Source organism: Salmo trutta, chromosome 36 (assembly GCF_901001165.1).
Source record: "Salmo trutta chromosome 36, fSalTru1.1, whole genome shotgun sequence".
Taxonomy (NCBI): domain Eukaryota; kingdom Metazoa; phylum Chordata; class Actinopteri; order Salmoniformes; family Salmonidae; genus Salmo; species Salmo trutta.
The window spans coordinates 16062061-16087985 of record NC_042992.1 but is presented as its reverse complement, the minus strand read 5'-3'; the positions used below and the strand labels follow the sequence as shown (position 1 = coordinate 16087985).

Here is a 25925-nt window from a genome sequence, read left to right as displayed (position 1 = left end):
TATTGTCGTCTGGGAAACTACTTCCGGTTTGGTTTTGTTGTAATTCGCAAACATGGCAGGATTTACCAACAGCTCATGTTGGAGCACTCCAGAGGTTTATAAACATCATGAACAGCAAAAGATTTGCCCCTCACGACCGAAGTATAGAGAAGGGAGGAGACCTAAAGCAGTTAAGGTAGGAATACCGTTTCCTTCAGCGAAATGCTGTATCCATGCTCAATACTTGGCCAAGTGAGCTAGCGAACTAGCTAGCTAGAAATCGAATGTATTTGGTTGATTGATAGATACAATTTATTGTATTTCTAACCCGTGCAATATTGCCCCTGTAGGTGTACACCATCAACTTGGAGTCTCGTTACCTGATGTTGCAAGGAGTCCCAGCCATCGGGGTGATGACAGAACTGATCGAGCTCTCTGCGCTGTACGGGGCTGTGGATGAGTACAGGGTGCTGGATGAGTACCCCGCAGAGCAATTCACAGAGGTCTACCTCGTCAAGTTCCAGAAACTCACCAGTGCAAGGTTAGGACAGGTTTTATAGGTTAGGATGAGATAGACAGGGACGGGTGTTTCCCCCTGACCATCATGTAACCTGATCAGGAAAAACGTCAGGCCCTAGTTTTATCTAGCCTAGTTGTACACAAGCTGGTAGACCACCTGTCTCAGCCAGTTACACTTTAAAGTAATTGTGTTTCAGGGCGGCCAAACGGCACATGGATGAGAAGAGTTTCTTTGGAGGTTTACTACATGTGTGTTATGCCCCAGAGTATGAGACTGTGGAGGACACCAGACTAAAGCTGCAAGACAGGAGACGATATGTGAACACGATGACTCAAAATAAAGGTACAGATGTTGTGCTAGTAGAATATTATCAGAACTATCTCAGGTATGTCATTCCCAATGTAAGAATGATTATTATGATGTAGTTAGTTGACATGTATGATTCTTCTTTGTTGGTTGAGAAGCAAAGGAACAGGACCAGGACCAGGGGGATGAAGAGAGCAAAAAGCCCATGTCTTCATATACAGTTGCTACCACAGCCAGGACTTCCTCAGGTGATGATCAGAGATCCAGTGATACCAGCAATAAGGGAGAGACTTCGAGTACCAGCCAAGGCCATTATTTAGGGTTTCCCTTATTGCCTTTACCCCCACAGGAGTTTCTTCCTTACAGACATGCCCCATCTTATGATCGGTCGTATAGTTATCAGGCAAACCAATGCAGGACTATTCCAACAGAGGACAAAATGGGGTCATTGCATAATGCCATAAATATTAAACAGCAGCTGGCACCCAGTGTAAGCAGCGTTCCCTCCTCTTCTGGGGGAGACAGAGGAATAGTGAAAAGACTGAGTAAGAATCCACCCCCTGCAGCACCCCCAAGATTCATACCGAGGACCACCCATTTGGAGAACAGAAAACGGAAAATAGTAGAAACGAATAAAGACTCACTTTTTGGCTTCGTGGACAAAAATGAAACCCTCATTGGACCAAAACTACCAGACCGGCCTAAGATGGATATGGCGGACGAGTCATTGAACATAACAGCCAACATGATCAGAAATACATTGAAAAAGGTATATTCGTGGTCATTTGCTTCTTAAAATTTTCACTCACAATTTCATATCATTGAAGAGTCATACTACACTACAGTAAATTCATTTATTTCCTTGTCAGGTTGCATCAGTTCCTGAAGTCAAGCCAGCAGAGAAGAAGACAAAGTCAGCAAAGCCTCGGAGGAGGATCTAACAGACCTGTCCTGAAAGACTGCTTCTCACAGGGAATGAGGTGGACATTAGCAAGTTCCTACATTTACACCATTCAAACGGAACATCATATTTCCTCAACATGTTTTATTTATACATTTCCCATCAGTGTATGAGCAGATTTTTGTTTATAAAAAATAAAAAATGGTGTTATGAAAATTAATAACTTAGTAATGTCCTTAATGCTCAAGTGGATCCTGGAATGCATGCTGCTCAAATGCCAATATGCTCTGTAACACAAAAGGAAAGAACATGTCAGACAATGGCAAAATATTGTCCAATAACTATACGACCGACTGTTTTTACAGTCTTAACTTCAAGGGTCACCTTGGCATCGTGAAGGCAGGTTCCAAAAGCATCAAGCAATAGATTCTCATCTCTCACATCCTTTTCCAAGTCTGCATAGGACAGTCTGCTGTCATGGTCCTGAGGAAGGAAACAACTCATTGATATTTTATGTTCAGACAGTATATTTAATCTGAAACATGAATTGGTCAATTGTGGCCAAGTTAAACAGTGATTGTAAACACAGGGTACAATGCAGTTAGCCTGGCAGGTTAAACAATAGGTAGCACAGCATTCAGCCTGGTTTAACCTGATGAAAATGAAGATAAAAATGTTGTCACTACCATCTTCATGAGCGTGATCACCACCAGGTCTTTGATGCCCTAGTCTGGGTCCTCCTCTGGGCTGTCTGATCAGGCTGTTCTTCCGCATGTGGAACATCTCTTTCTGGGAAATGTACCCAAGTCATACACATCAAAGCTGTGAAAACCAAATGGGGGACAGAGTCAATACATGGATAGTAATGTCGTAGATAACAGTCAAAAAGCCTACATGATACACTTTATAGCTTTCTTAAACTTTTTTTTTTATCCAATGCCCCATGGAGAAAGACTGATAGTCCCTCGATCCACTCTTTCACACTGACGTAGCTGTCGTTGTCCTTGTCAAATGCGCAAAAGACTGGAATATAATTTTTAAAAAATTGGTGATACCTTACCACATCAGTATCATACTTTGTTTGATGCTTACATTCTGTTTCATGTGACAAAAGAGACACACCTACCTCTATCCATGATCATATCATCAGTCATTCCAAAGGTGTTGTGCAGAATATTCCTGAATTTCCCTCAGTCCAGGCCATTCCCTATCCTCCTGTCACTCTAATCCCCCAGGAGTCCATTGAATAGTCGGATCAGACACTCCGTTTCTGTTTAGTGTTAGTACTGCTTCCATTTCCATCATTTCAATTTACATAGACTGATATATGATTTTATTAATTTGCATAAACACAGGACATACTTTGACATGATCTCAACAAAGCAAGATTATAGCGCCCCCCATCTGTCACGTAAACAGTGGTGCCAACACGTTCAATGGAAGGTGAGTTTTGGTTGGAGGAGCTAGGAAACAATAGCTAGCTATTAACTTTTCTTTTGTTTGCACGTTTTGTTATTAGATATATAGCTACTGTAGCTAGATAAATGCAGATAAGTAGAAACTAGGTAGTTGGCTAGCTAGCTTTTCTTTTTAGAAGTTCTGCTAAACGTTACTGTAACGTAGCTATCTCAGCATACAAGGTAGACTATCTCTGCCAACTAACGTTAGCTATCAAAACTCATACTTACAGTGTTTGACGTGTTTAGAAAGAGTTTCAGCGAGATTCTGAATCAATTTTCTATTCATAGCAGACATTTCAGCCATTGTAGATAGGGGGCAGGATTGTTGGCTAGTAGCTAGCCGTGGATACATAAACACTAAGGTTAGCTACTTGATGTTATTACCATAGTAACTCCAATCCACGTGCTCAGAGCTTCACGTATGATACAGTCAATGGCTCAGAGAGTGAGGAGCATGAATAATACATAGGGTGCGTTCGTAAATTCACCCTGGCTATCTTCTCCGATTTCAGAGCACTCTTGTCTGTGTGCCAGAGCGCAGAATAACTGATTAATTTACGAACGCTCAACACCCGTTGAATAAGGCCGGTGTCAGTAAACGTTGGCAAAAAAAGGGTAATGAAATTGATGCCAGCAGTACAGTTACAGTTACCAACGCTCTGGATAACATGAAAACAGCCTAACCAGCTCTGATAGGCTGAGTAAAATGGTCACACTGAGGTGTTCTCTCATATGTGTCTGGAAGTACGTTAGCTAGCCAAAGTTAGCCAGTTAGCTTGGGTGCTTGACTGCAGTTGTGAGGTCAGAATGCTAGGATCAACCCTATTCCTTGGCCAAAGCGTCCAGTGTGCACTCTGAATGTAGGAACTGACAATCTGACAGCGCTCTGAATTTATGATCGCCCAGAGCGCACCTTGAGCACACCCATGCGCTCCAGAATGAATTTACGAACACACGCATACTGTACATAGATATATGACTGATACAATTTAGCCAGTGGAGATTGATAGCCTATAAGGAATGATACACTAAATACTCAACAAGGAAACATTTTAATGATTGGGTGACATGATTCAACATTCTTGTATTCATCAGTGCAAGGTTAAATTACAATGCATTCACAAAAGGTACACTCCAATGTCAGTACAGTGACAAGATCATAAACCATTTGAAATAGTGTCAGTCCTGATTAGCCTCATCCTTCAGACCTGAAGGAATCTGAGAGTACCATTTCCTGCACTTGTATGAGTTTGGGTCACAGGTGTATCCATATTCACAGCAATGCAGGCCATCCGCACAACACTTCGCCTAAAAATTAAAAATAGGTCTCAGAACATGATAGTAATATAACATCTGCATAATATTGCACAAGATCTTAATGTCATAACTCTACCTACATGTACATATTACCTCAATTACCTCAACTAACCGGTGCCCCCTGTACAGCTGAAGTTGGAAGTTTACATACACCTTAGCCAAATACATTTAAACTTTTTTTCACAATTCCTGACATTTAATCCTAGTAAAAATTTCCTGTCTTAGGTCAGTTAGGATCACCACTTTATTTTAAGAATGTGAAATGTCAGAATAATAGTAGAGAGAATGACTTATTTCAGCTTTTATTTCTTTCATCACATTCCCAGTTGGTCAGAAGTTTACATACACTCAATTAGTGTTTGGTAGAATTGCCTTTAAATTGTTTAACTTGGGTTAAACGCTTTTGGTAGCCTTCCACAAGCTTCCCACAATAAGTTGGGTGAACTTTGGCCCATTCCTCCTGACAGAGCTGGTGTAACTGTGTCAGGTTCGTAGGCCTCCTTGCTCGCACATGCTTTTTCAGTTCTGCCCACACATTTTCTATAGGATTGAGGTCAGGGCTTTGTGATGGCCACTCCAATACCTTGACTTTGTTGTCCTTAAGCCATTTTGCCACAACTTTGGAAGTATGCTTGGGGTCATTGTCCATTTGGAAGACCCATTTGCGACCAAGCTTTAACTTCCTGACTGATGTCTTGAGATGTTGCTTCAATATATCCACATCATTTTCCTTCCTCATGATGCCATCTATTTTGTGAAGTGCACCAGTCCCTCCTGCAGCAAAGCACCCCCACAACATGACGCTGCCACCCCCGTGCTTCACGGTTGGGATGGTGTTCTTCAGCTTGCAAGCCTCCCCCTTTTCCTCCAAACATAATGATGGTCATTATGGCCAAACAGTTCTATTTTTGTTTCACCAGACCAGAGGACGTTTGGCCAAAAAGTATGATCTTAGTCCCCATTTGCAGTGGCAAACCGTAGTCTGGCTTTTTTATGGTGGTTTTAGAGCAGTGGCTTCTTCCTTGCTGAGTGGCCTTTCAGGTTATGCCGATATAGGACTTGTTTTACTGTGGATATACATACTTTTGTACCGGTTTCCTCCAGCATCTTCACAAGGTCCTTTGCTGTTGTTCTGGGATTGTTTTGCACTTTCCGCACCAAAGTACGTTTATCTCTAGGAGACAGAACGCATCTCCTTCCTGAGCGGTATGACAGCTGCGTGGGCCCATGGTGTTAATACTTGCGTACTATTGTTTGTACAGATGAACGTGGTACCTTCAGGCATTTGGAAATTGCTCCCAAGGATGAACCAGACTTGTGGATGTCTACAATTTTCTTTCTGAGGTCTTGGCTGATTTCTTTGGATTTTTCCATGATGGCAAGCAAAGATGCACTGAGTTTGAAGGTAGGCCTTGAAATACATCCACAGGTACACCTCCAATTGACTCAAATGATGTCAATTAGCCTATCAGAAGCTTCTAAAGCCATGACATAATTTTCTGGAATTTTCCAAGCTGTTTAAAGGCACAGTTAACTTTGTATGTAAACTTCTGACCCACTGGAATTGGGATACAGTCAATTATAAGTGAAATAATCTGTCTGTAAACAATTGTTGGAAAAATGACTTGTGTCATGCACAAAGTAGATGTCCTAACCGACTTGCCAAAACTATAGTTTGTTAACAAGAAATGTTTGGAGTGGTTGAAAAACAATTTTTAATGACTCCAACCTAAGTGTATGTAAACTTCCAACTTCAACTGTATATAGCCTCGCTATTGTTATTTTACTGCTGCTCTTTAATCATTTCTTACTTTTATTTCTTACTTTCTTACTTACCTGTTGTATTCAGCACATGTGACAAATAACATTTGATTTGATTAAAACATTTCACACTGCTCTGTACGTGCACTACAGATAAAATGTTCATTACATTATTAAACATGCTCTACCTACATAACATTGATATACTACTTTATCAAATGATAGCTGAGTGGTATTTAATGTCAGTTGTATTAAATCCCCTCTACAGTACACCCAACACTCAGTATATTTACCAGTGGGAATGGGCAACATCCCCATTTGCCATTAGGTCCCTTGCAGCAGCTGGTTGCAGAAGGACAATAGAATTTAGTGTCACAGTGAGTGACTCCAGCCTGTGGCGTGCTGTCAGCGGCCTGAACTAGAGCTGTCCATGAGACCTGCTAAAAGACGAGGGAAGCAAGAGAACCACACCATCAATGTTCTACTCAGGGGTTCAACATGTAAAAACAACTCGCACATCTGAGTATCTGGTTGCGTGGGAATAATGTGATTACATTACTAACTACTCTCACAGGGTAAAATGTAATACCAGTGTGCAGGAAATCATTCTCTATTCCTTATTATTTTTAATGCCCATAAGGTGGGAATCAAAAGTGATTTTCTCTTAGACTGACTTGAATGGCACAATAACAAACACAGAAAGAGAACAATGTCCACTGCCTACACAAACATTGGTTGCCTGTGAGTGTGACGCATAGGTACCTACCTGATCGTGGACCTTGTTTTCCGGTTTGGAGACCTTGATGGCTTCGATCATTGAAGGGGCCTGCCTCGGAGCGAAAGGGTACCTCAGGTTGCCGTACCTCACACACTTAGTGTATGTGGGGTCACAGTCATAGCCATAGGGACAGCAGTGGTACCCATCTAGACAGCACCTACCCTGTGGAAAAACAGACGTATACAAGTTGATACAGTGAGCTACAAAAGTATTGGGACAGTGTTGTTGTTGTTGTTTTGGCTCTGGGGGTATGATATTTGTGCGTCTAACTTTCTAACTCATCACTATTCACGATTTATTCAGGACTATCCATAATCATGGATAGTCCACATTAATGTAGAAATGTTTAGAAATATATTATTTGCAATAAAAGTGACTCCAAAATTACACAATAGATAATCTGAAACAAGTTTGTAGAGTCACATGCTTGATGTAATCATTGTGTGCTTGGATTATGGGACCAAATACTACACTTTTGACTACTTCAATACACATATAAGTGAAATTCTACCAAATATTTTTGGTCCCCTGAAATGGGGGGACTATGTACAAAAATGGCTGTAATTTCTAAACGGTTGAACCGATATAGATGACAATACCCTCAAATGAAAGCTGGCAGTCTGCACCTTAACCTCATAGTCATTGTATCATTTAAAATCCAAAGTGCTGGAGTACAGAGCCAAAACAACAACAACAAATGTCACTGTCCCAATCCTTTTATAGCTCACTGTATATTGACAATAACCATTTTGGAATTAAGTATAACGTATATTGTTTCATGCATACCCATTTTGCATACCACAGCTCTCAAATTCTTGTTTTTAATATTTCTGAGAAAATATCCAGTTTAGAAAAATATGAATAACTAATTATTGTGTAGTATGTTTTGTTTTTTAGCTGTAATAAAACATAATACAATAACAACAAAAGTGTCACTAATTCCTGATACTGCCAGCTACTCTATAACACTATTACAAATTGACAAGAGCCCTTCAAGCCAACATACTACAAGCAGAGAAACACTAGTCAACTCACAGGAGAGTACGGACAGCAGAACCACAGGCCTGTGGGGTGGTGGCAGCAGGTGGTGCCATCGGGACAAGCATAATAGTTGTCACATTGCACCTTGCCGACCATGGAGCTCTCCACTGCATTGCTCTGGACATGGCTGCTGTCAGACTGGAGCGGAGCAGAGACAGGAGAGCTTGGTTCCTCTGCAGCCACCTTGTTCAGCATGGGCACACTGCTCCATGGATGGTCGCCTTTCTCACACTTCTGGGTGATGGCATTGCAGTTGAAGCCTGACGGGCAACAGTGGGCCATGTCAGAGCAACACACCGCCTGGAAAACATAATGAAAAAAAGGTGATATGCAGTCAAAATACCTTTATGGGGTCTTTGCTCATACAGCTTTTTAAACCCAAGGTCTTTCAACTAAAATATTGGTTTTGTAATCCAAAAGAAAAGGAAACAACAGTACCAGTATGCTGGTTTCTTTTTCCAGTATTTACAACCTTTGTGCTGCTGAGAATCCCATTTACTAGTGTGATGAAATTCCCTAGTCTGGTTCCAGATGTTTGTGCTGCCAATTGCTATGGCTGTTGACATTACATTTTTACATTTACATTTTAGTCATTTAGCAGACGCTCTTATTCAGAGCGACTTACAGTAGTGAATGCATATATTTCATACATTTTCTTCTTTTTTTTTCGTACTGACAAACAGATCTGAGACCAGGCTACAAATTGCCCTAATGTGAACCCTGGTTACTCACATTGGGAAGTGGACAGCAGGCGTATCCTCCTTTAGTCAAACAACAGGTTGATTGATCAGAGCAGACCTTCCCACCAGGGCACGTGATGTAGCAAGAGGCAGACCCTGTCAGCACTAACACCAATGCAGCTATGCTCCACATCTAAAGGATAGGGATTAAACAAGTGGTTACGATTTAGAGGAATTTTGTAGTAGGTTGAGTATGATGTTTATTTTCTTAAGTTTACTTGATCATTATACCAAGTGGAATTTCCAACTCTTTGTCTTTATCTTCGGGTACGTTTGTAAATTCACTCTGGAGTGCCAGTTCTGTCAGATTGTTCATTTGTAACGCACCCTTAGATGAGCAAAATTAAGATGGAAAAACATCAGGGTGGTTTGAGAGTGCCAGAGCAAAATGCTCTGACTTTAGCCTACAAACGGACAATCTGACAACGCTCTGAATTTATGATAGCCCAGAGCACACTTTGAACGCACTCTGGCACTCCAGAATCCAGAGTGAATTTACGAATACGCTGCCACAGCACGAACATGGTGTCTTAGTTTACTTTCAATTTCAAATGCATCTAAATTTAGATGACTTCTGAATTACTTGACTAAGATTCAAATAATTGAATACATTTGTTGTTTACCAATTCTTATAGTTTGTGATTTCTAATTGCATAGTTTAATATAAAATGATTTTCTCTTTTTTAAATCTCACTTACCTTAGCCTTGATATTGTTCTCAGTTTAGTGATCCAAATACTTCCTGTGATGAGATTACACAATGGGGTGACTGCATGACTCCTTGACCAATAAACTGCTCTTCATACACTAGATTTGATTCTCCCACTTTTTATAACAAATAAGTAACTTAATCTCATTTCCGCATGTATGCCAACAATGCACTAAACAGAAGCTTAGGTCAGTGACAAATCCAGAAGTAGTTAACAATATATTACCATGTCCAATAGCACCAGTTGGCTTTATAAACCCTTTGATTTTCATTATGTCAGTCTGTACATCAATACAATGATCACTAGACCTTATAGTCTCGGGAATCGGGAATTTGGTCAAGGTGTGGAAAATGAAGAACAACAACGACTTCTATATTTAAAGTTTTAATAGACAAACAATAGACAGAAATATGCATACGGGGAGACAGACACGCTCCTCTGATAGGTTCGTAGCAATCTGCCAACCTTCTCAAAGGCAGGCAGGCAGGCATAAATACTTTTGCTTATCTGTTCATTCTCCAAGTGTTCTGGGCCCCTAGTCAAAACATTAATCAAGGAAATCAAGACCACTTGGTTCAGTGAGCCATATATTACATATCTCTATCATTTGAAACCACCGATGGCTGAATTTACATGACCTCAGGGATGTCACCTAGGATACCAGATTCTGCTTTTATGGTGATTCCTAACCTCTTGGAAGTCATTCAGGGGCTGAGTTCAGATTTAATTTAGATCTTAACAATAGCTCAAACTACATGAAGGACTTAAATAGGCCTCCTTTAACCTTTGATACCAATCATTCCTATGACACATTCTTCACTCCCCTCAAATGTGTTCATCACAATAGTTGCTTTATAAGTCTAGGAGTTACTTCAAAAACGATTAATCATATTCAGAGAAATGTGGAATATAGGGAAGGAAAAAGTGAGAAATGATGTAAGGTACAGCATTACTGTTATCGCGGTTGTCTGTAGTACGATGGATTCCTCTGTGTGACCTGAGTCCTTAACTGTACTGTAAAGTTATTGTCATACAAATTGCAGCATTTCTTAATACAGCATAGCCATCTATGGTTTTCATAGTCAGTTTGGTGAAAGTGACTGCTGTATAAGTCTATTTAGTTATGTGTTGCAAAACACAGTGATAAAGAATACAGTCTGTTTTAGGGAATCTGGGCGTAACCATGAGGAACTTTGTCCAGATTGAGGATGTCTACAAATGTTCTGTTTAAAGCCAGAATCCGCAGGTTGTGGGCGACCCTATGCTGCCCTACTTCTTGTGTAGTGTTTTCACTTAGAACGAAAACAAGGGGGTGGCACCAAACAATCAATCATTGACAGGTGGCACCATTGACTGAATACATCAATGTGTCTTACAATAAATATTATTTTGAAAGAATAGTTGTGAAATATTAGCCTTCTGGGCTAATCCTGGCTACTCGAATGACACTGCTGCCTCAGAGTTGGAGAGGAAGTGAAAGTCACTGCAAACTAAGGGAGAGGTAAAAAATGTACACAATAGTTACCCGGAGGAAAATGGGGGAGGGTTATGCAATTTGTAATTTAGTCCAGGGGAGGGTCATGTAATTTGTATCAATTAAATGTCATACTGCTAATTGTTTGAGAATTAGTTGCTTACAGTATTATAGTATCTCATGTGTGCCCGATGATGCCCCTCATCCCTGATTCTCTGCTGGGCTTGCAATATCAAGTGTTCCTAGTGTAGTCTCAGAAAAATTATCCATAGCCTATTCCAGCCTTTCTCAAACCCTGGTCTGTGGACCGGCGTAGGTCCGTGGAGGAATTCTTGCTGGTCTGCAGCATATTTGTCTTGAATAAATACTTGCCGTTGGCCCACTTGGCGCAATGCGCTGAACAATGCATTCCACATTAAACAAATTGTGTTGCCATGACTAAATGTTGTTGTCTTAGGTCTCTCTTTATGTAGTGTTGTTGTCTTAGGTCTCTCTTTATGTAGTGTTGTTGTCTTAGGTCTCTCTTTATGTAGTGTTGTTGTGTCTCTCTTGTAGTGATGTGTGTTTTGTCCTATATATACAGTTGAAGTCGGAAGTTAACATACACTTAGGTCGGAGTCATTAAAACTCATTTTTCAACCACTCCACACATTTCTTTTTAACAAACTAGTTTTGGCAAGTCGGTTAGGACATCGACTTTGTGCATGACACAAGTAATGTTTCCAACAATTGTTTACAGACAGATTATTTCACTTATAACTCAATGTATCACAATTCCAGTGGGTCAGAAGTTTACATACACTAAGTTAACTGTGCCTTTAAACAGCTTGGAAAATTCCAGAAAATGTCAGGACTTTAGAAGCATCTGATACCTTCAGGCGTTTGGCTAATTGACATAATTTGAGTCAATCAGAGGTGTACCTGTGGATGTATTTCAAGGCCTACCTTCAAACTCAGTGCCTCTTTGCTTGACATTATGGGAAAATCTAAAGAAATCAGCCAAGACCTCAGAAAAAAATGGTGGATCTCCGCAAGTCTGGTTCATCCTTGGGAGCAATTTCCAAACGCCTGAAGGTAAATATTAATAAATATTAAATAATACATATTTCTCTCTACTATTATTCTGACATTTCACATTCTTAAAATAAAATGGTGATCCTAACTGACCTAAGACAGGGAATTTTTACTAGGATTAAATGTCAGGAAGCATGAAAAACTGACTTTAAATGTATTTGGCTAAGATGTATGTAAACTTTCGACTTCAACTGTATATATATATATATATTTTTTTATCCCAGCCCACATCCCTGCAGGAGGATTTTTTTCCTTTTGGTAGGCTGTCATTGTAAATAAGAATTTGTTCTTAACTGACATGCCTAGTTAAATAAAGGTTAAAAAATAAAAAGTATAGCTACACCAAACACACACACACACACTGCTGTGCAGCCTGCACTCTCGCTCTCTTTCCCTGGATTTGTTTCAAATAACAGCTGCCTGCCAAAACCACTCTGTGTGATGTCAGACTTGCCTCAGCCGATATGCTATGAAGCCATCGAAAATGTGCAGACATTTAGAAACAAAGCATCCACATCTCAAGGATAAGCCAGATAATAAAAAAAGAAGAAGAAAAAAAAGAGATGACCAACCAAACAAAAATGCTGCACATTCATTTCACAGACGAGAGTTTACTGGTTTCATACTTCCTCTCTCATAAGATTTCCAAGTGCCAGGCTCCTTTCACTATAGTTGAAAAGCTGGTCATGCCCTCAGTCGTGGATGCTTGCCGAGAGGTTTTAGGCCCAACCGCTGCTACAAAGGTCAGTGAAATCCCACTTTCCAATGACACTGTCACACTACAATCCAGGATATGACAGATGATATTGAATCACATGCAGGTTTTAGACAGAGCTCGCACATCAAATTGGTTTGCAATCCACACACTGGTTACAGCACAACACCACATCCTATGTATGTAAAGGACACTGTTGTGAGTGTGACACTGACTTATTTGGTGGTAATGTCTTCCCCCCCATTTAGCTGTTGTCACCTGAGCATTGATGGCGATTCACAACCCTGGAGAGCATTGAAGAAGTGGTTGAATTCATAAACAGTGCACACGTTTTCACTATAATGTACTCTTGTTCCATCAATATTGTTATCAAATCAAATCAACGTTTATTTGGCACAGGATACAGTCTGATGTATTCGGGAATATGACATTATATTGTACTATGTACTATCGAAGTGTACTACTGTGTACTATTGAAGTGTACTACTTTGTACTATTGAAGTAACAATTTCTTTCATGTTTTCTCAACATCAACCTGTAATGCACAGGATAGCTTGGACCTGCTGGATGGAGGAAACAGTCAGCCATAGATGTTGACAGCCCTCCTAACCCTTCACCAGTGTCCATGTAACATTCTACCTGCTACACAAGAAACCACCCAAATCAACTGTATTTCTCAATATTTCAATTCACAAGATAGAATGAACTTGCGTGTGAGCCATTGAGACTGGACCCTCTGTAGCAGGGCCGTAAGGATGCACTGCGGTCATGCCGGCTCTGATGACCTCCTAGTAGGGGGTGAAAGGTGGGAACCAGGACCACCACATAACAGTTTGTGACCTGGAGGTGAGAGACCTGGCAACAGGGCCATCATTCTTTTATTTGTATTTTTTTTACTCCATATACAAACTTATACATACAAACAACTACTTACAGACACACAAACAATGACTAGTGCTTGCATTATTGTTTGCCACTTGAGCTTAAATAGTTTTTCTCAGTCAGCCAATCAATTAGTTTTTCTTGGTCACCCATGCTATTTCAATATTTAAATTAAACACAGAACAAAATATGAATGCAACATGTAAAGTGTTGGTTTCATGAGCTGAAATAAAAGATTCCAGAAATTTTCTAGATGCACAAAAAGCTTTTTTCTCTCAAATTCTGTGCACAAATTTGTTTTCATCCATGTTAGTGAGCATTTCTCCTTTGCCAAGATAATCCATCCACCTGACAGGTGGGGCATATCAAGAAGCTGATTAAACAGCATGATCATTATACAGGTGCACCTTGTGCCTGAGACAATAAAATGCCACTATAAATGTGCAGTTTTGTCACACAACAATTGGCATGCTGACTGTAGCTCAGTTGGTAGAGCATGGTGTTTGCAACACCAGGGTTGTGGGTTCGCTTCCCACGGGGGGCCAGCACAGGAAAAAAAAATGTATGAAATGTATGCATTCACTACTGTAAGTTGCTCTGGATAAGAGCGTCTGCTAAATGACTGACTAAAATGACTGCAGGAATGTCCACCAGAGCTGTTGCCAGAGAAGTGAATGTTAATTTCTCTACCATAAGCCGCCTCCAACGTTGTTTTAGAGAATTTGGAAGTACGTCCAACCAGCCTCACAACCGCAGACCACGTGTAACCACGCCAGCCCAGGACCTCCACATGCAGCTTCTTCACCTGTGGGATTGTCGGAGACCAGCCACCCGGACAGCTGATGAAACTGTGGGTTTTCCCATTTCAGGGAAGCTAATCTGTGTCCTTCTCGTCCTCACCAGGGTCTTGACCTGACTGCAGTTCAGTGTCGTAACTGACTTCAGTGTGCAAATGCTCACCTTCGATGGCCACTGGCATGTTTGGAGAAGTGTACTTTTCACGGATGAATCCCGGCTTCGAGTGGGCGAGCAGTTTGTTGATGTCAACGTTACGAACAGAGTGCCCCATGGTGGCGGTGGGGTTATGGTATGGAAAGGCATAAGTTACGGACAACGAATACAATAGCATTTTATAGATTGACAATTTGAATGTACAGAGATACTGTGATGAGATCCTGAGGCCCATTGTTGTGCCATCCATCCACCGCCATCACCTCATGTTTCAGCATGATAATGCATATCCCCAATTCTCACAATGATCTGTACACATTTTCTGGAAGCTGAAAATGTCCCAGTTCTTCCATGGCCTGCATACTCACCAGACATGCCACCCATTGAGCATGTCTGGGATGCTCTGGATTGACGGTTTCTGCCAATATCCACCAACTTTGCACAGCCCTTGAAGAGGTGTGGGACAACATCAACAGCCTGGTCAACTCTATGTGAAGGAGGTGTGTTGCGCTGCATGAGGCAAAGGGTGGTCCACCAGATTCTGACTGGTTTTCTGATCCACGCCCCTTCCTTTTTATTAAGGTATCTGTGACCAACAGATACGTACACTCTTAGAAAATAGGGTTCCACAAGGGTTCTTTGTAAGGCAAAGAGTTCTACCTAGAACCTTTAACATCCTAAGAAACATTTTTGCAAGAAATGGCTCTTTGATGATTTTTTGGAAGGCAAGAAGGATTCTTTGGAAGGCAAGAAGTGTTCTCATTGAACCATATACACCAGCATGCAGGGAGATTTTCAGAATTATTTGTTTTACTGTAATACTGTATCTGTGTTTTTGCATGTACATTGATTGGTCAATACATTTTATGCTGCACAAAGCTAAATAACATACAGTTTTCTAAATGAATCCAATCTGTTGGATTTATTGCACCCGTTAATGAGATGGTTGTTCCAGTTTAGATGATTGAGGTAGTCTCAGTATTCAATCTTCCCTACCCTGCCAGTCATTCCGAATGCAGGTTGTGGGTGATTGACAATTCCACTTGTTGGATATCCTAACTTTGGCTGGATTCAATTAGGAATTACACATCACTTTGCAAGCCAGCATAATGTGACTTGCATGCCTGATGTGGCCTATAAAACAGGAGATTCCTAATACCACAGTGTTAGGGTATAACTAGGCCCTCAAAGAAAGGCATTATGATATATGTAATGTATTGTCTAAAATAATACAATTTCAAAGGCTAATAGAACGGAACCGTTCTAGGAAGAACCCTCCAAAGATAAAAGGGTTCTTGGCAGAGCTATTCATAGATAGTTCTAGGAAGAACCTTTAGATGATAAAATGGTTCTTGGTAGATCCATTCATACAGGGGGTTCTTTCAGGAACCCTACATAGAGGGTTCTAGATAAAAACCCTCTGCAAAGAGTTCTACCCAGCACAAAAAAGGGTTCCCGTATGGGGACACACTGAAGGACCCTGTATGGTTTTACTTAGCACCTTTTTATCTCTATTCACAGTCATGTGAAATCCATAGATTAGGGCCTAATGAATGTATTTCAATTGACTGATTTCCTTATATTAACTGTAACTCAGTTAAATATTTTAAATTGTTGCATGTATATTTTTGTTCAGTGTAATTCCAATGTTATCCAGTTTATGGATTAGTCATCAGCAGTCTTTTTCTCATTTATTTTTATCTTTTGGGGTCGAGTTGATTCAGATCCAAGAACGGAGAATGATGCTTGTTGGCTTCATCTACTCAGTTTGTTTCTGGTGGTGTAACATCAGGTTGCAAGCAATGTTCCCTCTAAACTGCACACTTCCTCCAGGACTGCCGCACAGAAGAAATGTCATGCCACGCAGAGACACAAGAGATTGAATCTCACTGAGTTCGCCCCATTAGTTTTCACTATATAGATAGTTTTTTCAGTGATCGAATCAACATTATATCAGCCCCATTTAAATGCAGGAGAATTACACCAGAGAGAACAAACTGACCCTAGCCCCCTGACACATAGACTATTGCAGCATAGATACTGGAGGCTGAAGGGGGGGGGGCACTGTGGCCCTGTCCGACGATACCCCCGGACAGGGCCAACCAGGAAGGATATAACCCCACCCACTTTGCCAAAGCACAGCCCCCAAACCACGAGAGGGATATCAGGGCTCTCGAGTGGCACAGCGGTCTAGAGACTGTATCACAACCGGCCGTGATTGAGAGTCCCATAGGGTGGCGGACAATTGGCCCAGCATCATCCGGGTTTGGCCGGTGTAGGCCGTCATTGTAAATAAGAATTTGTTCTTCACTGACTTGCCTAGTTAAATAAAGGTTAAATAAAAAATATCAACAGAGCACCAACTTACTACCCTGGGACAAGGCTGAGTATAGACCACGAATATCTCTTCTACCCCACAAGCCCGAGGGTGCAGAAAACAGGACAGGAAGATCATGTCAGTGACTCAACCCACTCAAGTATAGTATATTGAAAAAAGCCTTGGCATGATGTGACGCGCCTCTCCTAAAGACGGCTTGGAAGAGCACTAGTAAGCCGGTGACTCAGACCCCGTAATAGGGTCAGAGGCAGAGAATCCCAGTGGAGAGAGGGGAGCCGGCCAGGCAGAGCCAGCAAGGGTGGTTCATCACTCCAGTGTCTTGCCGTTCACCTTCGCACCGCTAGGCCAGACTACACTCAATCATAGGACCTACTGAAGAGATGAGTCTTCAGTAAAGACAAAGGTTGAGACTGAGTCTGCTTCTCTCACATGGATAGGCAGACTGTTATATAAAAATGGGGCTCTACAGGAGAAATCCCTGCCCCCAGCTGCTTGCATAGACAGCCCAACAATCCAGCCAAAGGCAAGTGTGGGTAGCTGCAGCCCCGGAGTGGGTGTGTGTGCAGCCCCGGAGTGGGTGTGTTTCAACACACCCACTCCGGGGCTGCAGCTACCCACACTTGCCTTTGGCTGGATTGTTGGGCTGTCTATGCAAGCAGCTGGGGATGGAAAGCAAATCAGCTAATTTGGCAGATTCTTTGCCACTCAAGAACATTTGGCGTGGCTGATTGGGCTGCACGACGAGAGAAGCCGGCGACCAGTGCACCGGTGTTGTAGCTACATGCTTCCTACCGCTACTAGGTATCACGGTCGTGCGCCGGTGGGAGCTGACGTGGCCATTTTTTCTTTCACATTTATTTTCAAGTAGGATCGCAGCCTACACAATAAATGACTAATATTGATCGTCGTTGGTCGTTAAGACATTAACAGCGTACAGACGGTAGGCAATTAAGGTCACAGTTATGAAAACTTAAGACACTAAATAGGCTGAGGCCCAACTCGGAGGAAAATCTGTCTCCCCTCCAGCAGGTAGCACTGTTTTACCCACCAAGGAAGGTCAATGAGAGTGTTGGATTTGGTCAAAATTAACGGGTGAGGTTTATTTGATCAAATATAAGTTTCGTAGTGCTTAAATTGTTACAAGTGTACTGATATAAGACGTGAAATCCCGGCAACTATGAGAAAAAAACTATCTGAGATGGCTTTGCATATCCATGGCATGAGGTTAGAAGCATAGCATCTCTCTCCATTGAATACAGACAATTGACAACCCTCATTGAACGTTACAAAAACAATAACGAGATGTATCCACCAATCCAAAGGAAGGATAGACGGGAGATAGACAGCCCACTTTGCCACTTTGTGGACAACGAGCCTTATTGTTAGGGCGGAGAGATATGTATCTTGTCAGTATATCCATAATCTTTGTGGCAGCTCAGGGCTCAACCCCCTTGTTTTCGTTCAAAGTGAAAACACTACACAAGAAGTGGCCGGCGTATGGTCGCCCACGAAAAGTGGCAATCTGCAGTTGCTACAATCATTTTTGGACTTATAAATGAATAATAAAAACTGATTTATTGTTGAATATAACATATAAATGCCTCATGAGCTTAGTTTAACTGTCACACCCCACCACAACCCAAAATATAAGCTTGTTTTACTCCAATATTTGTAAACATTGAACATGTAATTCATGATGCTTCCAGGATGGGAAATTACAAGTAGAAATGTTATTTGTTACTCATCCCATACAAATCATTCATCATTCATCCATTCACAAAAAGGAATCACTATATTATCAAGGATAAAACAATACTTTAATAATTAAAACCCATTCATTTATAGATATTCAGTTGTAGAATTCATTACATTAACAGAATTGAACAGTTTATCCCTTGTGATTATGACAATTTCACTCGTATTTTCACAATCCCAACTTCAATATGAGGCTGGCAAGAGAACTGACCATCATTTCAGAATGCATGCATCATGACACTGGGCACCAGCATAACAAAGTCCCAAAATGACCTCAGTGTAGCTAGTGACGCACGAGATCGCCAAGAATGGTAAAATAGACATAGCAGGGCAGCATACCAAGGGTGTAAAAAATGTACACTGCTGATCAATATCCATGTATGGAAGTTCATTTTCGTTTCATATGCAAATGTTTCAGTTCAGTTGGGCCACACTTGACAGACTTATGGTGTCCTTGACGACGACTTATGGTGTCCTTGACGACGTTCATTTGGATCTAATAAAAACTAGCGACAAAAGAAAAACAAATATGCAAAGTTGTCACAGAGGGTTTGATGACCCGTAACTCCCAGTTCACCAGTCCTTAATTAACATTAGAAACCCCATATCCCATCTCCCCACCATCTCAACTCTCATGAGCAGGAAGCTAGCGGTTCCTCTAGTCCATCAACTACCCCCATCATGGGAGCAGCCTAGATGGGATTTTTTGGTAGTGGAAAGGCAGATGCTCTCTAGTGGTGGACAGTTGGACAGAGAACCACAGCGCTAGATGTTAGTCTAACTCAACGTCAGAAGAGGTCTTCTTCTTCTTCTTCCTGCCATGTTTCTTGTGCTTCTTTTTCCTCTTCTTCTTTGATTTGTCCTGTTAACATTTACAACAGTTGGATAAGTAAGTGTTAAACTTCCATTCTGCTATGTTTTTGTATAAAATCTGTCGGTGCAGAAAAATATTACTTAGGCAGTATTGTATGTGGTCCTTTGTGGCTCAGTTGGTAGAGCACGTCACTTGTAACACCAGGGTAGTGGGTTCCATTCCCAGGACCACCCATATCTTAAAATGTATGCATGCATGACTAAGATGCCTTGGATAAAAGCATCTGCATATATTATATTACAAATGTGTTACATTTTAAACAATCCCAAGAGTTAGTCATGTAGCTATCTGCTGACAGAGGCATGTTGCCATTTTCTGGACATTTGCTAACATACACTACATGACCAAAAGTATGTGGACACCAGCTCATCAAACATCTCATTCCAAAATCATGGGCATTAATATGGAATAGGTCCCCACTTTGCTGCCATAACAGCATCCAGTCTTCTGGGAAGGCTTTCCACTAGATGTTAGAACATTGCTGCGGGGACTTGCTGCCATTCAGCAACAAGAGCATTCGTGAGGTCGGGTAATGATTTTGGGTGATTAGGCCTGGCTTGCAGTCAGTGTTCCAATTAATCCCAAAAGTGTTTGATGGGGTTGAGGTCAGGACTCTGCAGGCCAGTCAAGTTCTTCCACACCGATCGACAAACCATTTCTGTATGGACCTCACTTTGTGCACGGGGGCATTGTCATGCTGAAACAGTTTGGGGAAGGACCTTTCCTGTTGCCACAAAGTTGGAAGCACAGAATCGTCTAGAATGTCATTGTATGCTACAGCATTAAGATTTCCCTTCACTGGAACTAAGGGGTCTAGCCCAAACCATGAAAAACAGCCTCAGACCATTATTCATCACCCACCAAACTTTACAGTTGGCACTATGCATTTGGGCAGGTAGCGTTCTCCTGGCATCCACCAAACCCATATTCGTCCGCCGGACTGCCAGATGGTGAAGTGTGATTCATCCCTCCAGAGAACACGTTTCCACTGCTCCAGAGTTCAATGCTGACGAGCTTTACACCACTCCAGCCAACGCATGGCACTGCGTATGCTGATCTTAGGCTTGTGTGCAGCTGCTCGGCCATGGAAATCGAGGACAGACGATTGTGTGGCCTACCACTCCCTTGGCTGAACAGTTGTTGACCGGGGCAGCTCTAGCAGGGCAGAATTTTTACAAACTGACTTGTTGGAAAGGTGGCATTCCATGTTGAAAGTCACTGAGCTCTACAGTACGGGCCAGTCTACTGCCAATGTTTGTCTATGGAGATTGCATGGCGGTGCGCTCGATTTTACACACCGGTCAGCAACGATGTGGCTGAAAGACTAATCCACTAATTTAAAGGGGTGTCCACATAGCTTTGTAAATATAGTGTATTTTGGTCACTAGTCACTAAATCTGACATACGGGAGTGGCCGTTTCATCCTGTGGTTAGTGTATGCTTATCTGACAACCACTTACTGCTGCTATTTTTTCTTTCTCCTCATTACTTCTCTTTCTCTTCTTGGGTTCACCCTACAGGGACATTGCAAAAATTAACCAACCACAATGTATGGGGAAAGTCCGCTGACAGTTTCCTAACGTCCAATCAAAAAGTGCCGTATTTCACAATGATACAGAATGCAAAAAAAGTTCCCTCCATATAATACTTAAACTGCAGATGACCTATGCCCTCCAACGAGGAACAAAAATACATACCATAAGTGGTCATCTAAGTCAATACATAACACATTATTTTCAGTCATAAAACATGGCAAATGAATATAGTGGCGACAAAGGTGAATGTACTTACACCCTCCTCCACTTCTGAGTCAGCCGACGACTCCGAGGATGAGTCTTTATGACTTTGCTCGGCTTTCCTCTTCTTCCTGCGGCTCTTTTCATCCTGAAGGTTAAACATTTACAGCCCTCAGTTCACTGTAGCCCAGCATGTTCAAAAACTTCTTCAGGCAGCAATACACAAAATAGGACTAACAGCCACACGAATGTCCTTAAATTACCTTTTCTTTCTTCTTCATCTCCATCTCCATCTTCGTCTTCTTGGAGAGAAACAGAATGAGAGGGAAGGAGCCCTTTTTTTGCATACAAAACATGAAGATTTAATGAAGTACTCACGTAACAAAAAAAAGTTCAACTTTGAAATGAATGAACAGAAATCAAACAATGGCTGAACAGAGAAGCACAATGACAGTGAGGACCAACATAAAAAGAGGGATGTTAAGAAGATGAAATAGTGCATCAACCAGAACATAAGATCTAGACCAGATGTATCCAGGTGGACGTGACCAAAAGAGATTAAGAGTGCAGAAATGTCTTCAATTAAAATGGCATTCCATTATGTAAGGAAATAGATTGAATACTCTCCACATCAAACTAACCTTGCTGTCGGGCTCCGATTCTACAGTTGAGTCTTCTGATGCTTTCTTGGAGGAGGACCGCTTCTTTTTCCGTTTCTTTTTGACACTCTTCTTTTCATTCTGACCAAACAGACATCAGATAAAAACTCAGATAAAAACTCAGTTTCAATCTATCATATTTCCCCTCTTTGAAATAGTAGGACAATATTTAACTGGAAACGCATTGAATACGATCCATTACTTTCTCAATATTCATAAAGGGGTTAGAAGCCAATACCCAAACAAAATATCAACAGTATATATGTATTGACAATATGTATTCACAATACTTCACACAGCTCTTCATGCCTACCTTAGAAATACAATTACTTCTAATTTATAAGATTTCTATGGTGCCAATAGGGTGGCTGGGAAACAGTATGGCAAGCTGACACAGACTTGTCACCAAATACTCTGGTACATACCTCATCTTCAGAGTCTGAGGAGGAGCTGCTAGAGGAATCAGAACTCGATGAGGAGGAGGAGGGAGAGGAATGCTTGACCAAACACAATGAAAGCAGAGCTCATTAGATTTGAAGACAGCAACTGACAAAGATACCTTTGTGAAAAGCTTACACTTTAAATGACAGATACCACTACCGCAAAATGCATACCAACAGTCTTCAACAAAACATTGGAGACAGCTTTCCTCACCCTGTTGGATTTCTTTCCCTTTTCTTTCTTTCCCTTCTCTTTCTTCTTTTTCTAAACACAAAACAGAGATCTGGTGTGAGAGGTGGATACGTTAAAACAAATCTTTGTATTAGAACGTTAGACATGGATAGAACTGGAAGCATACCTCTTTCTTCTCCTTCTTCTCTTTCTTCTCCTTCTCCTCTTTCTCCTTGTCAACGCCACCTAGTAACTTCTCTCTGTTCTTCGCCAGCTCTTTCTTCCAATTCTATACAAAGCAAATTGTGATATTTGAATGTAAGAAAAAAATAAAACACTGGATTTGTGGCATAATAACGACCGGTCAATAAAGTACAATTGTTGACATTTGAACAATACCTCGTTCATTTGATCCTCAAAGTCCGCCAGAGCTCTGGAGCCTTTCTTCTTCCTCTCTATGATCTCTTTCACCTCTTCCCTGATGAACAAAAACCATCATCACTCAATGAAAATCAATGGATCACAACTGATGGTGATGTAGGCCTAGGTCCAAACATTCAAGGGTATAGCAACATTTTATTGTGACTTGCAGGCAGCATTTCATAGTGTGTAGCCTATTACTATAAGACAGCCTTACCACCCCGATGTACACACATAGGATCCACCATGTTGCCCCTTGACATTATTCAGTAGCATCAATGAGGGTATGTCCATCTCGCCAGTTATACAACCTGGAGCCCTTCCAGGCACAAATCCTGGGTCCTTGGGTGTGTTATCTTATGCTTACCATGTTGGCCGTGGTCTGCTCAGGTAATCCTGGATAGACGGTCCTGCGTTGGGTGCAGGTCCCTTGGCCCGTGATGCAGCTATGGGGTTCACATATGACTGAAAACAAACAAGGAAGACAGTCAGACATCTCAACGATGACATCTGGCTACCGTAGACAAGAAACACTAGTCTAGACAGGATTGGAAGCATAATAACACAATATTTTGACCTGGCTAGGTTTGATCTGTAATTTTGACTTGACTGTCAATACCAATTCTATGGCCTTTCCATACAATGGTAATGTTAACACATGCATAACATAGAAACAACGTAGACAGCCAGTCCGGCGAATTCGGGTGATGAACTCGAGCCTAGTTGGCAGGCGTAGTTACAGTAATAGCTAGTTAGTTGTTTTTTTCCGACTGCGCGCTTTGGATTATGTTAGCAGAACAGGCACAGGGTGTGCTCGCTAGTTCGCTATATTATTATACACTAGCTAAATAACATAACTAGATATGTCGAACTAAATAGTTAGCTACGTTAGTTCAGGCGTGGCTCCGTTTAGCGGTCCTTCATGCGACCTGCTAACGTTTACTTGTTCTTCGGTATCTGCCAGGTTAGTTTGCCTAGCTAGCTATATTCGTTCGATATATATATCGTATGTTAAAATAACTCAAATTTCCGCACCTTTGATATAGCTAGTTTTAATGGGATTCGACTTGTCTGCACACTAACGTAAACTACTGTTAGCTAGCTAACTTATAGGGCCTAGTTAACAAACCTAACGTTACAGGCCCATGCGTTCAGTGCCAGTTAGCTATAGCCAACACGTTTGTTTGTTTTCATGCATAACGTTACAATTTATCGTAAAAAGCTAAATATCTACATGCCTGTAATTATTTAACACGTGGCTTACCACTCTATTGTCTCTTTTCCCCATTTCTGCAGATTTCGCCTAGTATTGGGCGAATATCACTATATTGAGAACCGTAGCATGCTTCCCGTCGTTAGCCACCACAACAAGCGAGCTTCTCCAGCTACGTAGCTAGATTCTCTGACGACGACGGACACACAGACCTGTGATGACTGCCACCTAGCGGTAAATACACATATTAGATTGGATTAGAGAGAACACGTACAGGGTTGCAGATGTATGTAATGACAGGGTACAGTGAAATTATTGAGCTCCGAGCTCCAACAATGCAGTACAATGTGAAATAAAACAATACAAATATAATAGAGGGGGGGAGGGGGGACAGGTAGCTGACTAGTGATAATGGTCTGTGGGTAGAAGCTATTGGCCAGTTTTACAGTTTTTGCCATGATGCTCCTATAATGCCCACGTCTGAGTGATGGAAACGGAGAGAACCGGTCATGGCACAGGTGACTGGGGTCCCTGATGATCTTCTTGGCCTTTCTGTGACACCTGGTGTTGTAGGTGTCCTGAAGTTCAGGCAGTGTGCACCCAGTGGTGCGTTCAGCTGAGCGTACCACCCTCTGTAGCACCTTGTGGTCTGTGGCGGGGGAGTTGCCGTACCTGGCTGTGATGCAACCCGACAGTATTTTCTTGATGGTGCTCCTGTAGAACACTGTGAGTGCCCTCGGGGACAGACTGAATTTCTTCAGAATCCTGACTTTGAAGAGTCGCTATTGTGCCTTCACCACAGTGTCCGTGGGGTTTGACCATTTCAGCTCCTTGGAGATGTGTACGCAGAGGAACTTGAACTTTTTGACCGTCTCCATGGTGGCCCAGTTGATGAGGATGGGCGCGTGCCCAGTCTGGTACCTCCTGAAGTCCACAATCAGCTCCTTTGTTTAGCTGACGTTGAGGTTGTTTACCTGGCACCACGCCGAGTGCCTACCTCCTCCCTGTAGGCTGCCTCGTTGTTGTTGGTAATCAGGCCTAATACTGTCGTGTCGTCAGCAAACTTTATGATGGAGTTGGAGTTGTGTGAGACCACACAGTCGTGGGTATACATGGAATACAGGAGGGGGGTGAGAATGCCCATCAGGAAGTCCAGGACCCAGTTTGCATAGGGAGGAGATCAGGGCCGACGTTTAGTTGTGAGCTAAGAGGGCACTATGGTGTTGATAGGCTGAGCTGTAGTCGATGAACAGTATCCTCACATATGCATTCCTTCTGTCCAGGTGGGTGAGGGCAGTGTGCAGTGCAATGACGATTGCGTCGTCCCTGGATCTTTCAGGGAGGTAGGCAAATTGGAGAGGGTCGAGTGTGTCAGGGAGGGAGGTGGTGATGTAGTCCTTGGCTAGCCTCTCGAAGCACTTCATGATGACGGAAGTTCGTGCTACGGGTTGGTAGCACTATTTTCAGTTATTTTCCCTTTCTTGGGCATGGGGATGATAGTGGACATCTTGAAGCAGGTGGGGATTTCACCTGAGCTCGAGATTAAAAACACAGGTAGATTTAAGCAATAAGGCCTAGGGGGTGAGTTATATGGCCAGTATACCACAGCTAAGAGCTGTTCTTAGGCACGATGCAACGCGGAGTTGTATAGCCGTGGTATATTGGCCATATACCACAAACCCCTGAGGTGCCTTATTGCTATTATAAACA

At 41.9% G+C, this 25925-nt stretch overlaps 4 protein-coding genes and 1 long non-coding RNA gene across 5 annotated transcripts; 2 read left to right on the top strand and 3 right to left on the bottom strand.

Annotated features, from left to right (window-relative positions):
• The first annotated feature begins 5 nt into the window (after nt 1–5).
• On the top strand, nt 6–1926 carry rbm48 (RNA binding motif protein 48). Its single transcript, XM_029734828.1, has 5 exons — nt 6–175; nt 330–520; nt 696–841; nt 964–1574; nt 1675–1926. The coding sequence occupies exons 1-5, from the start codon at nt 53–55 to the stop codon at nt 1744–1746; spliced, it is 1143 nt and encodes a 380-aa protein (XP_029590688.1). The 5' UTR covers nt 6–52; the 3' UTR covers nt 1747–1926.
• On the bottom strand, nt 1862–2504 carry LOC115175540 (EF-hand calcium-binding domain-containing protein 1-like; the record flags this gene model as incomplete). The annotated part of the gene is given in 4 exon segments (XM_029734829.1): nt 1862–1993; nt 2091–2189; nt 2393–2450; nt 2452–2504. Coding segments are annotated over 4 exon segments (261 nt in total), but the record flags the coding sequence as incomplete, so codon positions are not given.
• Nucleotides 2505–4199: 1695 nt separating this feature from the next.
• LOC115175536 (progranulin) lies at nt 4200–9637 on the bottom strand. Its single transcript, XM_029734825.1, has 6 exons — nt 9502–9637; nt 8796–8936; nt 8058–8363; nt 7011–7184; nt 6538–6684; nt 4200–4474 (listed from the first exon to the last, which is right to left on the bottom strand). The coding sequence occupies exons 2-6, from the start codon at nt 8934–8936 to the stop codon at nt 4346–4348; spliced, it is 897 nt and encodes a 298-aa protein (XP_029590685.1). The 5' UTR covers nt 9502–9637; the 3' UTR covers nt 4200–4345.
• LOC115175537 (uncharacterized) lies at nt 8298–9609 on the top strand. Its single transcript, XR_003872056.1, has 2 exons — nt 8298–8386; nt 8747–9609. It is a non-coding gene; the product is annotated as an uncharacterized LOC115175537 (long non-coding RNA).
• Nucleotides 9638–18502: 8865 nt separating the features above from the next.
• fam133b (family with sequence similarity 133 member B) lies at nt 18503–24387 on the bottom strand. The gene is made up of 11 exons (XM_029734824.1): nt 24267–24387; nt 23370–23467; nt 22982–23060; nt 22770–22871; nt 22625–22675; nt 22396–22467; nt 21953–22051; nt 21575–21610; nt 21367–21459; nt 21036–21089; nt 18503–19563 (listed from the first exon to the last, which is right to left on the bottom strand). Exons 1-11 carry the CDS (start codon nt 24288–24290, stop codon nt 19474–19476), a joined length of 798 nt encoding a protein of 265 aa, XP_029590684.1. The 5' UTR covers nt 24291–24387; the 3' UTR covers nt 18503–19473.
• Nucleotides 24388–25925: the final 1538 nt, after the last annotated feature.

Bases quoted from the DNA above. Each gene is read 5' to 3' on its own strand.
- rbm48 (XM_029734828.1), top strand. From the start codon at position 53: ATGGCAGGATTTACCAACAGCTCATGTTGGAGCACTCCAGAGGTTTAT. The intron at 176-329 runs GTAGGAATACCG...TTGCCCCTGTAG, and splicing joins GGAGACCTAAAGCAGTTAAG to GTGTACACCATCAACTTGGA. The intron at 521-695 runs GTTAGGACAGGT...ATTGTGTTTCAG, and splicing joins CAGAAACTCACCAGTGCAAG to GGCGGCCAAACGGCACATGG.
- LOC115175536 (XM_029734825.1), bottom strand. From the start codon at position 8,936: ATGTGGAGCATAGCTGCATTGGTGTTAGTGCTGACAGGGTCTGCCTCT. The intron at 8,364-8,795 runs GTGAGTAACCAG...TATGTTTTCCAG, and splicing joins CCTGCTGTCCACTTCCCAAT to GCGGTGTGTTGCTCTGACAT. The intron at 4,475-6,537 runs GTAAATATACTG...TTTAATTTTTAG, and splicing joins GATGTTGCCCATTCCCACTG to GCGAAGTGTTGTGCGGATGG.
- fam133b (XM_029734824.1), bottom strand. From the start codon at position 24,290: ATGGGGAAAAGAGACAATAGAGTG. The intron at 22,052-22,395 runs GTATGTACCAGA...CTGTTTGGTCAG, and splicing joins CCTCAGACTCTGAAGATGAG to AATGAAAAGAAGAGTGTCAA. The intron at 21,611-21,952 runs GTTAGTTTGATG...CTCTCCAAGAAG, and splicing joins AATCGGAGCCCGACAGCAAG to ACGAAGATGGAGATGGAGAT.